We start from the raw sequence: 14,262 nt of genomic DNA on the forward strand, positions 1-14,262 counted from the left end.
TCTTCTGAAAATGTCCATTAGGGAATGGAGACCGGGAGGCTTCTCAAACATCCTATTTACACTAATTGGTTACCTTTGGTTTCACAGATCATCACATTACTGAATTCGCTCTCTCCACCCTTGTTGAAGCACTGCATTTTAATGTCATAGGAAGTCTCTGGCTGCAGATGGCTGATAGAATGCCAGTACCTGTCACCTGAATAGGAGGCAACAGATAAATGGTCACCTTTCTTTTTCCTCATCATCCCATCCTAAGGCCATGAATGGCTCTCTGCATTATCAAAGAATAACACTATTTACTTATTTACAAATATATATTTAAAATAGCTTGTCTATACTGATTTGAAAAAGTTGAAAAATACACTCCAAGCATTAATTTATTGCACTATGACTCATCAGACATTCCTGCAATTTGGTATCATTCAGCATAGGAGCAACCTCTTTTTGTTTCATTTTATTAATAAAGATTTTTATTAGGTCCATAGACATAACATATGTTTGAATAGGTGACAGACAAGACGCATGTTATGGGAATTAACACAGTCAACAGGTTATTTCCTACCTTCTACCTCCTCTTTCTTATAGTCACTGTCGTTATCACTGTCTGTCGGTCGGTAATAGATGTAAAAACCATGAATTGGTGTATTGTTATTGCTGGCTGGGATATACTGCAGAAAGTAAAAGGTAAAAATTAATAAAAGCATAGGTTCTCATCAAAATAGTTTTCTCTATACAGAGCCTCTAAATCAGAAGTGAACAGACCTACCAGGTTTGTGGAATGTAATTTGTTTTTCATTACCAGAATGCTAAGGCCCACCAACTGCAAAATATTTGCGGTGGGCTGGGCCAGATGGAAAGTACTGGCTTGGAATCCAGCAGTCATAAGACAAATGTTGTGATGATTTCTGTCTACCAATACAAATCTGCATCCAAGTTTCAAATCAAGGATTAAGAGGAAATTATAAAACCATAAGACCTGCAAAAAAGCTCAGGTCAAAATAACCAAATAATATTGCTAATTTACAGGTGCAAAACACAGAGATAGAAATAAATGATTAGATTAAGACCATTTTCAAATACTTTATTTTAAATCCTAATATAAGTTACTGTGAATCAGAAACATTTGCTGAGCTACTACAACTTATCTGGAAATTTACTAGTATTGCTGTTCAACACATGTAAAGAAACCTTGCCTACAAGAACTGAACAATAATACTGCTAAGTCATTCAGTCCATTCAACATTTTTCCTACCCCATTTATTTTTGTTTTCATGCCAATTTTACTACTAGAAATCTTTTTGCTAACTGTGCCAGATACTAAGGCGCGTTACAGACCGCCCCTTTGGGGCAGCCTGTAGGCGCGCCTTTCCCCGGTGTATCGGGGCCTCAGCGGTTAGAACGGCAGCCGCTGAGTCCCCGATCCGCCGCTTTCCGGGCCGCGGGGAAGCGGCAAAAAGCCCCTTCCCCGCAGCCTGGAAAGGGGTGTCCTTGGGGCTTCAAGCCTCAAGGACACCCCGCGGCAGCGGGGAGGAGGAGAATGGGGCCACTTGGCCCCTTTCTCCTCTGCGTCGCTGGGTGCAGCCATCTGAAGGCTGCGCCCAGCGATGCAAAGCCAAGAAGGAGCTCCGAAACAGAGCTCCTTCTTGCGCTGCGTAAAGGGCGCTCTAAGCGCCCTCGCGTGGCGCAAGGACATCATGTCCACGCCGCCTTGTTTGGAGGGGGCGCAGTCATGAAGTTGTCATGGCGGTGGCCGTGTGGAACGTCCGCTGCCATTTTGTGCGCGCTCTGCGCATGCTAGGGTTGGGGGCGTCTGGAGAGGACGCCCCTTTCTAACCCTAGCACGCACGGAGCGCACACTTTAAGGCCCATCTGTAACAGGCCTAAGTTTGCATTTCCAGGGATTTAGCCAGAGACTTTTATACATGCATGCAAACTACATATGTATAGAACAGGTGCTCTATCACTACAATGTGTTCTCCTGCATCCCATCATCATTCATCCCCTTTTCCTACTGAGTTACAAAGAAGGCTTCTTACAAATGAAGACGTCAAATGCTCAGCATTTTAGGCCAGGGAGAAGCTGGATGCAAATTTGGACCTAACATTGGATCACTGGTTGATCAGTAAGAATTCATTACTCTCAATTATTTAACAACAGCAGCAACAAAATGATTCCCTACACTTGCTCTTAATTAGATCAAGTTAATTAATTAAATGGTGAAAGTGTGGGCTAACTTGAAGTGTCAGACTGTTCATTCTCTTCATGTTGCATCTAACAAATTCTTAGGCTCCATACTCTTTAAATTTAAAGTTTGATTCTTTGCACCAAACTATAGTTGTGTGACACTTCGAACGTCTAGGGCAGAGGTGTGCAAAAAGCAGCAAATGGGACTGCTATAGTCCCTGAATGCCATTATTGGAGACTGAGCTATTCTGATGCCTCTATGTGGTGGGGGGAACCACAATTTTTTTTTTCTGGGCCTGAAGACTCTCTACCTGGGCTTTCAGCCTCACCTCCCCCAGAAAGGTATTTAAAAATGAAAAGAACATGGACACCTCCCCCCCCCACTCCATCTACCTCCATCTTTAGTTTATAAAAACATTTTTCTGCATTTCCAGTGGTACTGGGGATTAAAATTTAGCACCAAATTATTGAAAATTGCTTGCCCTAAATTCTAAGTGCATTTGGAGAAGGAGAAATTAAAAAATGCAGAAATTAAATAATTATTAACAATATCCAAAACTAGTCAACATTGCCCTGAATGAATTCTATTGCAAATTCAAAAAATCCCCTTCCATCCTCTGTCCCCCTTCAGTCCCAAATGTATTTCCCACTCCTTACCATCCATTTCAGCATGATGGTGGTCTCATTGATGGCATCTGTGAAGGTGATATATGGGCCAGCAACTGGGCGCTCATATACACGGTTGTTGTAGCCTGAGACCACATAAGGTTTTGATGCAGCACTTGGTTCACTCTCCCCCAGTATGTTCAGTGCTCGCACCCGGAATTTATAAGAGGTGCCTAAGAGTGGGAATGGAGAAACAATTGAGAGGAAGAAAGGGAGGGACATACAACCCTGTTAATCTCTTCCTGCAAAATGAGACATTCCATATTAACAGGTGGCAAAGTAATACCTTTTATAAGAGGTTTTTTCCCTGACTACACTTCTACTGATGCAGCCTAGAATCACATTTGCCTTTTTAGCTGCTGCATCACATTGTTGACTTGTGTTCAACTTGTGGTTTACTAGGACTCCTAGATACCTTTCACATGTAGTCTTGTTAAGCCAGATGTGCCCCATCCTATATCTATGCATTTCATTTTTTCCCAAGTACAGTACCTTACATTTCTCCCTGTTGAAGTTCATTTTGTTAATTTTGGCCCAGCTTTCTAATCTATTAAGGTCATTTTGAATGTTGATTCTGTCCTCTGGAATATTATCTACTCCTCCTAATTTGGTGTCATCTGCAAATTTGATAAGCATGCCCTCTATTCTTTTGTTCAAGTCATTGATAAAGATGTTGAATAGCACTGGGCCCAGGACAGTACCCTGTGGCATCCCACTGGTTACTTCTCTCCAAGATGAAGAGAAGCCATTGCTGAGCACCCTTTAAGTTTGGCCAGTCAACCAACTACAAATCCATTTAACGCTTGCATTGTCTAGCCCACATTTTGCTAGCTTGTTAGTCTGAAAGGTGCTACAAGATCTCTCTACATACTAATTCCAGAGACTAGCATGGCTTTATTTTTGAATTACTAAAATCAGTATATGCTATATCCACAGCTTTCCCTTCATCTACCAAGCTGGCAATTTTATCAAAAAAAGAGATCAGATTAGTCATGGGGGATCTTCTTGGCACATATGATTATACCATCTGGCACATGAAGCCATTACAAGAAGAACAGAAATTATGTGTGGCAGGAAAAGCAGGTCTTCTACCTTTCTCAAGCCCTGTAATTTCTACTGAGAGACGAGAAGGAGGAATGTCACTTGTAGCTAGTACCCAGTCCCCAAGCTTCTTCAGTTTCTTATATTCCACTCGAAATGACTGAATGGGGAAACCTCCATTCCCACGTGGAATCCATGTTACATAGACAGAGGTCTCCGATGCCATTGAGATGGTGGGCCTATCTGGAGCCTCTGGAGCTGTAAGGAAAAAGAGAATTTTGTTAATAGGCACATAACACCATCCATGCAGTTTCTGAATAGAAAACAGGATATGTCTTGCATTTCAGCCTTCTGTCTAGGAGGAATTCCAAAATCCATTTTGAGCCTGATTAAAAAGCACGAATTTACATTTATATGAATGTTTTTAGCTTTTATTTTGCAATGTCTCCATCTTTCTTGAATGTCCTGCATTTTACAGCGGCTTCTCCTCCTTTGTGGCTAAGACATCTGGTCACTTTGGTATAAGAGAGATGTCCCCGTTTTTAAAAAAAATACTTGCATTCTTTAAACAGAAACTGACATCACAAATGTATATGTCTGGGTTTTTTAAAAGTTACATCACACTACAGTGTTCAATTCTTTTAGTTGAACAATGCATCCCTGTGGTGTGCATTGGCTTCAACCTTGTATCCAGATTGGGTTGAAGCTCTGGTTGAAGTTCTGGTAGTTCTTTTCTCCCAAATGACAAATGAGCAATTTTCTGTCAGATTAACCTGTAGTTTTATTTCTATTTAAAAGACAACTTTCGATTTTAAAGATTTTAATAATGGTGAATATTTTTTCTCTCACTGATATTTACAACTTGAAAGAGTTCATCTGGCATATACTTATTGTGAGAAAGAGTCACTCAGACTTTGGAGAGAAATGTGACCTAATAAGGACTTTAAAAAAAGCAAGAGAGTTGCTGCTGCTTGTGTCTATGTTTGTTTTTTTCTCATTCCTACAACAAATCTTTCTCACTTCCCCCTCCTGAAAATAATTTGGCCTCTCCCCCCAAATAATCTGGCTTCTGGACGTTTTGGCTGCAAATCCACTGTGGCCTTACGAGAGAGGCGAGTGTTGTCTGATTGGTTGTTGTTCCGAGAACTTGTGCCTGGGTCATCCTTCTGAATCTGTTGCTCTTTACTGGCAATAATATCTGGTTTTGGTCTTCGTCCTAAAAGAGACAAAAGTAATTAGAAAAAACAAATTAACAAAGATGGTGAACAACAGTGAGGTTTGGCTAATGCTGGTCATACAGATACATTTTCCCACTGTCATGTAGAAACTTGCATTCCAAGTGTAACATAAGCAAACTGCTTTACTAAACAATAATATGGAAAGATACATGATTAGCCTATGAGAAAGTCTAACTTTTGGTGAGTCTGAGTTATCCATTTTCTTCTAATGATGATTACTGGTTTGACTATTTCCTTACTAGAGAGAGAACTTTAATATACTGTATGTTTGATACAACAGAGGGAGACAAGATTCATAATTCTAACCACTATTCCAAATCATAACAAGACTGCTTTCTAAAAGGTATATTTAATCAGTAACTGTAAAGGAATTTGGGCTGTCAGAGAGCTACTGCTAGCCAGTCATCTCAATTTTGATATATTATGCTATAAATTATTTATTGTATACTGTGATATGTACTGTAACACACACATTTGAAGAAAGGCAGTTTTTTAAAAAGTTTCAACAGCTAACCCTCAGAATAGAAAACCCTTAGCATCAGGATGCAGCCAGCTGTCAGACCTCCTGCTCATAAGGAAATAAACTGCATCTTTAGGAGAAGTGATTTGATTGTTACCAGTTCTGAAAGTAACCATGGCTGTCTGGCCTTCTCCAGCACAGTTGTAAGCAGCCATTTCCACTTCATACAAACTTCCTGGATCCAGTTTTGTCAGAGTAAGATGATGCTGGCTGGCAGGGACATCTTGGATTGTCCAGTTGTCTGAAAAATTCATTACCTGTTGAAAAACAAGGATGGTAATCTATGGCATCCATGACTTCTTCTATATAAAAGGTAATAGTTTTGGGCTAAAGCAGGATAGAAAATAACAAGCCTTACGCATGTGCAGCTCAATCAACTGTGTATTGATCAGCTGGTTGCCTCTGCTTATGCTTACTTTGCTATTTTCTCTAATTCCCCATGGAAGGATATCCATGTAGGCAGAAACCATTCCTCCCCTTTGGCCATGTAGGCTCTGGGAGACCAAGATTTAAATTCCATTGGCAACAATAACAAAAAAAGAAACCTACTTTGAATTCCAGGTTGCTTCTGTCCTGTGTGGGTTCTCAAGGGAGATTTCTTTTTGTGTTGCTAATAGATTTTAAATTTTATTTCCTGGATTTTGCTACTCTTTGTTTGTCAGAGCTCTGATGGCCAAAAGGGAAGAATGGCATCTGCTTGTATAGATATCCTTACATACTATGTTAATTGAGAACAACAATAACAACAACTTGACAAAATGTAGGCCTGTGATTCTAACATCGTCATTTTCTTTCTTTTTTCAGTATATTTTTAACACCTTTGCCTGATGAAGAAACCACTGCAGCTTCAAAAGCTTGCATCATGTGTTTTCTGGATTTTGGTTGGCCCAATAAAAGTATAGCTGTTTTTAAGATTTTGTATGTTATTGTACTTTGCTGTATGGCCAACACAGCTATCCCTGAATATACTTTTTATATACTTTATTTTAAAATTATTTTTCTTAGCTTGACTTTATTTCATTTACTATTATTATTTATAACCTTCATTATGATTCTATCAATGGTGCAAAAATAACCATCAGCTTGTCTGTAATAAAACGGCTTAAGTCCCTTGTAATACTCAGCATTCCCATAACAGAAAAATACATATATTCAGAACTTTGAAAGTATCAGCTCCCAGTGTTGCACACATTATACTGCACCAGATTGAGCATTTTTTAGATTTGTTAACATCACACTGTCTCTAAATTTCTTTCAACTTAGCCAGTGCAAGCAGAAAGGCTTTAGGAATTGCTGCTTCTTCTATCATGGACATCTCCAACCACTTTACAGTTCCTCTATGAAACGTACACAGAAAAGATAATAAACAAAAGGCTACAAAATCATAACTGAACAGTTAGCAAGATTAATCTAAAAGCTACCAAAAAACCAAAGGTACACAAAGAATGATAAAACAGGCTTTGAGAAAACCTGTCTGGGGAAAGTATTCCACATGTAACGTGCCACCACCAAGAAGACCTTCTTTATAGAAGTAAGTCACCTGTCACCTCACTTCACAGGGCAGCAACAACTCCAAAAAGCTCAAGATCTATTTTTCAGGAAGAGCTGAATACTTATCCACCATTCACTTAGCTCCCATACCTCCTGGTGTCGTTATTTCCATCTTGCATACGTATGTGTGCATGCGGCCATATAAACCCACAGTCAAACTCTTCCACCATCTTCAGTCTAGTAACTGAAGATGTACTAAATGTGAACACATTGTAGTTAAAATTTTATAATTGTGCTGAGAACATAGATAGTTGGTGCTAAGTCAGAGAATTCTGAGGTAAGCTGGTGTTTACTTCTGTGAGTATTCAGAAACAACGTTTAATACAATTTTGTTGTGATTTCTATTTAGATTGTATGTAGTGTAATTAACCTTGACACAAGCATGGTTTGTTTCATAGTTTTGCTAAACTAAGCTTCTTCTGTAAATAAACCCCATTTCAAATTATCTGGTTACCAGCCATGTAAATGGCAGTCATGTAAGTGTTAACAGGAACAAGCTCCATATGTAAAGACCTTTAAGACATAAGAAAGAGTCTCCAGCTGAGAATTTGCTCTGTGCTGGAAACATATTAGTGTTAAATGCAGTGACCCATTGTGACTCCCTCTGACCCCAAAAGCTTCCAGGTGAAGATTTTGGGGGGGAAAGACAGTTCCCAAACAATCAAAAACCAGAGAAAGGATAAACTACATGCTCAGATTAGTACTCATTCCTACACATGTGATTGGGCTCAATTTTCCCCCCAAGAGATTTAAATACACTGTTCTAAAAAGTAATGATTTGAGCAATACTTCTAGAGAGAAGCCAGGATTTTTAGCTATTCATGTTACATATCACCCACTTAAGAACTTCAGGAGGATCAGGCTGCCAAGAGAGCACAGTGAATGGAAATGCCACAGCTAAGTAAAATATGCACATAACCAGTGTCAGATATATCTTTGTCAGCCCTTTCTACTGATAACCCACTCTAACTGTGCAAGCCCACGGCATTGACCTCCACCTTGTATTCCACCACTGCAAACCTCCAGTCTACATTTGCTCCTTAGTGACATCTGCTCCACCAGCAGACAGAACTAGTGTCTGTCTATACAAAAAAGGAGAAGGGCTGGTACTGTACAAAAAGGCAAAAAACTTCAACAATCCCCAAACCTGAAAGTCATGTTTCCACAGAAATGGTTATTTAGCAATGTCATCAGGATAAATGGCAGATAAATACAAATACAAAAAGAAATCTGGAATATGCTAACCTTGCGATGTTTCACAATATAGTAGAGGACAGGGGCTCTGCTGTCATGCCGTGGTTTCCACAACAATTCATATGAATCAGTTTTGGTTGTCCGGGGAGAGCTAAGGATGACAGGGGCCTCAGCTGGAGACACTTGATCTTGGGTGGTGCACTGGACAGAGACTGCAGGTGTCGTGGGCCTGGGCTTTAAGAGGACAGCTTTGTCTTTCAGCACTTTTTCACTATTGCTGAGCTTGGTAGGTGACATGAAAGAGTGAGCAAAGTCCCCAGCTGGGAAGTGCTGTGGCTCCGGTGTTGTTCCTGGAACGTAAGAAGGAAGACCACTGCCATTTTTAACACAGGCACAAATAGAAAAACAGTGAAACAATTATCAATCTTCTTACAACTGACATGCTGTTATAACTGACAGCCAAGAAAAGTAAATCTTAAATAAAAGCTGTCACATGGACCCTCATGAGTATTAGACAATGTGCTCATTGTATGACACTGGAATCTCAGTTTATGAATGGAATCAGCAGGGAGATCAGCACTAGTGTGTTTACCAAATAAAGTCCTAAAGTGTCAGGGATTTTCTGCAAGATTTTCACACACACACACACACACACAACAAAAACAAAGTTTTTCCAGATACTGTGCATTTTCAATTTCATTATACTCTGTTTCTTGCAAAAGAACTCAGGAAGTTTTCACCAGAAGTCTAAAATATTTTTTAAAGTAAAAATATACTAAAAATTGTAATCTCATTCAGAGAAAAGAAACCTTTTCAGTTTTTTTTCCTCATATGTGAAGAGTTACATCTCTATTCCAGATTTATCTGTAGTTTTAATTCTTCTTTTGAAGACAGAAAGGCTGCTTTAAATTGTTAGAGAGAACAGCACCAAGCACCTGGGATTTTGGTGCAAAAACTGACTTTTCCAAATAAAATCTAACCGTTATCTGATGGATGCCTACATTCTGCATTAATTAAAATGTATGTCCATAGGCTACAGTGCCTTTACAAATTATGTTTTAGTTGGACAATTTGGATTTGTGCAGATGTTTTGATAGTTCATGTATAAAGAGGATCATTAAAGGAATAAAATACAACATTAGAAAAAAGGTAAAATTAGTCACAACTGTTTCTGTCTCATGATTTTACCAGTTCTATTGTTTGTTTGATTTTTATGAACTTCTTGTAACTTTAACTTTAGCCATGTCACTTTTAGTACTGCAGTTGTATTCAAAGGGCAGAATATAATTTTGCAGCACCTCTGAGACTAAATGAAAGGTAGAAGTTAGTATGAGCTTTCATAGACTTAAGCCTACTTCCTCATATGCATTTGGTGGAAGTCGGCTCAAGTCTATGAAAGCTCAAGTCTATCTTTTAATTAATCAATTTTCAGACTAACAAGGCTATGTTTTTGAACATAAATTTTGCTACTGATCAATAAAGTAAAAAACATAAGTATTCAAGAGGCATAATCAAGGAAAGAGAACTATACAGGGAACACAACTCTTCCTTTGAATTACTGGAAGATCTGCTCAAGGCCAGTTTGGTTTGTGAGACAAAGCAACTCTCAAGTGTTCAGTTAGCTCCATAAAAGTTCCTGAATAAGACTGTCAGGAAGCTTCACTCTGGATCAGAATGTCATAAACATGAAATACATGCACAGTCATATATATTCTTATATGATTCTCAGTAATTTCACTGAAGACTTACGAGGCTGAGCAGTTCTTAGTTGTACCATAGCCTGTGCACTACCAACTTCATTCTCTGCCATGCACTGGTATATCCCTTCATCCTCAGGTCCCACACTAGAGACCCTTAAGGCTCTGCGAGTCAGCTGCATTCTATGGCTGGAGAAGAGAGGAACTGCATTACGCAGCCACACAACTGATGGTTGAGGGTTCCCTCGAACCTTGCAAGTGAACTTTGCACTCTGACCCCATGTAATGATCTGCTGGGATAATTCCATGCTAACCTCTGGAGGTTCTGAAAAGGAAGCAGAGTAAAATTAACTTAGAGTAAGTTAAGCTATAGCAACGTTCTTGCTTCAGCATGCACATGCACACTAACGTTCCCTGTAACTTAGCCTCCTTTGCTGTTCATATTGAGGAAGAAATTATGAAAGCTCTTAGAAGAAAGTAGTCATGATACGGAAAAGTCTTTGGGGATTACACTAAGGGTCAGACAGAAATAATCTGGAGTCAAAATTTGATCTTCTGCTTCCTCTCCTCTGTCTATCATTGTTTAAGTAGATAGGCTCTTTGCAAGTGTTAAAAAGTGACCCAAAATGTTAATGGCTATTAGATGAATCCCTTTCTGCTGCATGCAACAGATGGAAAACATGTTGTTGTTAGACAACAATTATCAGCATTTCTCGTCCCTGGTTATATGCTGACTATGGATTGAGTTGTAGTTCAATAGCATATAGAAAATCACATAGAATGGTGGCAGATATTGGAGTTAGACCTGAGGTGAAATCTAGCTGGCCTATTCTGACTCACGAATGCTAAAATTCACATCAAAACAATTCTGAAAAAGATAAGCACACAAGATTACCCAAGCCGTCTGTAGACCATGCTTCTGGCTTCTGTGACTAAAAGGAAAGAAGAGGAATAAATGTGCAATGGTACTCACCAAACACTTGAACACTGTACAGTATGACTGCCGCTGCAGCCTCACCCACTCCATTGTCAGCCATACAGCTGTAGGTCCCTGAATCTTCCTCACCGATTGTATCTATTAGGAGGTTGCTGAGAAGGAACCGAGTCTTGTTGTAGCCAGAGACACTGGAACCATCCTTAGACCATGTGACTCGTGGAGGAGGAATCCCACTAGCCACACATTCAAGAATGAGGCTTTGACCCTTGGTGACAATGATGGTCTGTGCTTCAGGGGGATAAATTATGCGAGCTGCCTCAGCAGTTGAGCCTAATAGAGAAAGAGAAAAAGAATAAGTGAAAGAAAGAACAGAACAAAATAAAAAAATATTCAGAAAAACCTATTGTTGATTTTAAAAAATCCAAGACTATTACTGCATGAAAATGAGTCTGAGTAATATCACATTTTGTGGTCACATAAGAAAAAATCCAAGAAACAATGCAAAATGTATAATGGAGATGCATATCTGCTACTAGCACTAAAGAAGGCTTCACATGAAGTAGTCTCAATACAAAAAGATAAAGGTTGGCTAAGTGCTGCCTGTGGCCATGTGTGCCTCCCAAGGCTAGTTTGAGAGCCCCCAGGGACCCACTAAGCCCCCCATGTGCCAAAAATGTTACGTCTTTAGCCAAGGCAGGTTTTTCCTGCTCTTGGAGGGCTCTAGCATTGGTGTTTTTTGCAATGAAGGTTTCAGCTCCCTCAAATCAAACTGGAATGGGTGGGGGTGGGGGGTTAGGGTACAAAACTGGGTGCAAATGGGGTAGAAAATCCACACAACTGGTGGAAGTTTGTGTTCAAACTCCTTTATAATTCTTACATTGTATAACTTCACAAGAACTTTGTGAGGAGTGTCAAACTGTAAAACAATGGCTAGAGAAGACCAGTCAGCCACTTGCATCACTAACAGGGTAGGAGTTGAGATAGGAAGAGGGAGAACTGAAATATGAGTGATCAATGTCCAAACTTGAAATTTCACTCAGAACCCCTCCTTTCCTGGCATGTGGTATTTTATAAAACTGTCACTCATTTTATGAATATGATTGGAAGAAATACCTCATTAAAAACAAATTCCTAACTGAGAAATCTTACATGGGATGAGCTGACAATGAAGTCATGAATGATTTTCCACTTCCAAAGTCCTGCCAGTTCACACACTGACCAAGGCATCTGGTTTTCTCAAAGGTCTCTGACAATTATTTCTTATGCCTCACTTTTCACTGGTAAAAATGTGGGCAGGGGAGTAAAAGATAAAAGGACTATACTGAACCACATTCCAACGGAGGCTAGGTTGGCCTTACCATTGTAGTGCTTCTAACCAGCATCCCAACACCTTTTTATGCAACAAGGCATTTGGCAACTGATTAGTTGCTACAGAAGGGGCTTTTCAAGGGTGTATGTTTTACTGATGTGCATTTAAATCACTTTTAATTCCACTGCATTTTAATATAGTAATTTAAGTGCATTTTAATGTTACAATTTTACATTATTATCTATACCTTTTTAATTCTGTAAAGCCTTTTGTATGCCAGTTTGGAAGAAAGGTGGGATACAAATAAAAAAAATACATTTAAAACTACAAGCAAATAACTTTCTTTAGAAACTGATACTTTAACATTTTTGAACATAAACCATGTGATACACATGAAAGATCTGCATAGAACATTAAAGTCACTTAATATGGTTGGTGATACCTGCAAAAAACAAACTTTGAACCAAAATATTCATCAGAGATGACTTACGTCTCACACGGAGTCTCTCACTTGAGACTGATGTTTTTACTTCCTGTGTGACAGGATTGTAGGCTGCACATTTGTATGTTCCTTCATCATCCTGGCTTGCATTGACTATTTGAAGATTCCCTGATGGCATGATTAAGTAGTTATCTGATAAGATAAAAGAAGAATCTTATAATTGAGAATCTCCATTGTTCGGTTTCTAGCACATCACAGATACTAAATGAACTTTATATAGTAATAATAATAAGATATTTCAACCCACTTTGGGAAGAATGAGAAGGGGGAAATGAACAGTTTTTAAAAAAAATTAAGTGGAATAGAATTAAATTTAGAATTAATTTTTTAAGAAAGCTGTAGTACTCCTGGCAACAGAATGATTTCATAAAATGTTTACAATAAGGAATTACTAGTACAACTTTACAGGTGTTTAATCAAAATTACCTTTCCGACTAAGCCTTATGTAAATGTGTCCCTAGAAAGTGTGTTCACAATATGAAGGTCAAGGCAACATTTTTAGTATATGCAACAGATAGCAGATGAGAAATGTGGCCCACAGCTGGGGCAATGTGGTTCATCTTAATTAAAAGTTGGTTTAGCTTTATCAAATGAATGCCTTCTGCTTTTTATGCCGCAAATCAGTTCCATGTTGGTGTCAGCAGATACTGTATCATGCAGGCCAAGTAAAGGCTCTGGAATTAGCTAGACAGGAAGCCCAGTGGCACGGAACCGGAGCAAGGGAAAACAGTACTCATGCCACTGAGGTAATTTATGTCTTTGGCCTCACTGAAAAGAAATAAAATAATCAAGTTCCAGCTCCAAGCCTTTCAGACACACTCACATGCTAAATCAAATCTGTCTTCATGTTCCTAGTTACACCTGGCACACAATTTAATGTTAGGGAGGCTAACTTGACTTGAAGCAGATTCAAAGAAAAAACAAAACAAAAAGGAGAGCTTGTAAAAGGGGGGTTTTTTTTGGGGGGGGGGGGAGAATTCAGGCTAGAGAATTCTGGCAGTAGTTAAAAAAGTAAATATGTCCAAAAATACTGTCCATCATCTCCAATCTCCCCATTCTTTCTCCCTTTTAAACTGTAGCAAAGGTATGAGATGATGCATATCTAGGGTGATTTGCCAATACCCACATTTTCCAGCAGTCAGACCTACCCTTCACAGGTACATTTTCAGCACTGTGACTAGAGAAGAAACGTGGCACAATAGTTCTGAAACTGGAACTGAGTGAAGGACAAGAATGTGTCAATGAACTGTCCTATGCACAATATTCACAGAGTCCCAGTACTTCAAGAACCGAGAATAATAAATCAGACAGTAAACATAAGACAGAGGTATGGAGCAGACAGGACAAAAGGTCCGTGCTGGGACTTCGCTGCTGCTCTTCACACTGGGACTGCAGCAACAATGTACAGCTGGTCCCAACCTGG

At 39.2% G+C, this 14,262-nt stretch overlaps 1 protein-coding gene across 2 annotated transcripts in view; it reads right to left on the reverse strand.

Moving 5' to 3' along the window:
* Positions 1-14,262, reverse strand: part of BOC (BOC cell adhesion associated, oncogene regulated) — an 84,541-nt gene that overhangs the window by 5,537 nt on the left and 64,742 nt on the right. For both annotated transcript variants that reach the window (XM_042456721.1, XM_042456720.1), the window contains exons 6-15: positions 12,828-12,971; positions 11,065-11,358; positions 10,144-10,416; positions 8,446-8,744; positions 5,747-5,906; positions 4,997-5,107; positions 3,943-4,149; positions 2,842-3,023; positions 563-668; positions 74-196 (exon numbers count right to left, since the gene is read on the reverse strand). In XM_042456721.1, coding sequence (XP_042312655.1) covers positions 74-196; positions 563-668; positions 2,842-3,023; positions 3,943-4,149; positions 4,997-5,107; positions 5,747-5,906; positions 8,446-8,744; positions 10,144-10,416; positions 11,065-11,358; positions 12,828-12,971 — 1,899 coding nt within the window. The remainder of the gene's footprint in view (positions 1-73; positions 197-562; positions 669-2,841; positions 3,024-3,942; positions 4,150-4,996; positions 5,108-5,746; positions 5,907-8,445; positions 8,745-10,143; positions 10,417-11,064; positions 11,359-12,827; positions 12,972-14,262) is intronic.

The sequence above is a fragment of the Sceloporus undulatus genome, chromosome 3, assembly GCF_019175285.1.
Source record: "Sceloporus undulatus isolate JIND9_A2432 ecotype Alabama chromosome 3, SceUnd_v1.1, whole genome shotgun sequence".
Classification (NCBI taxonomy): domain Eukaryota; kingdom Metazoa; phylum Chordata; class Lepidosauria; order Squamata; family Phrynosomatidae; genus Sceloporus; species Sceloporus undulatus.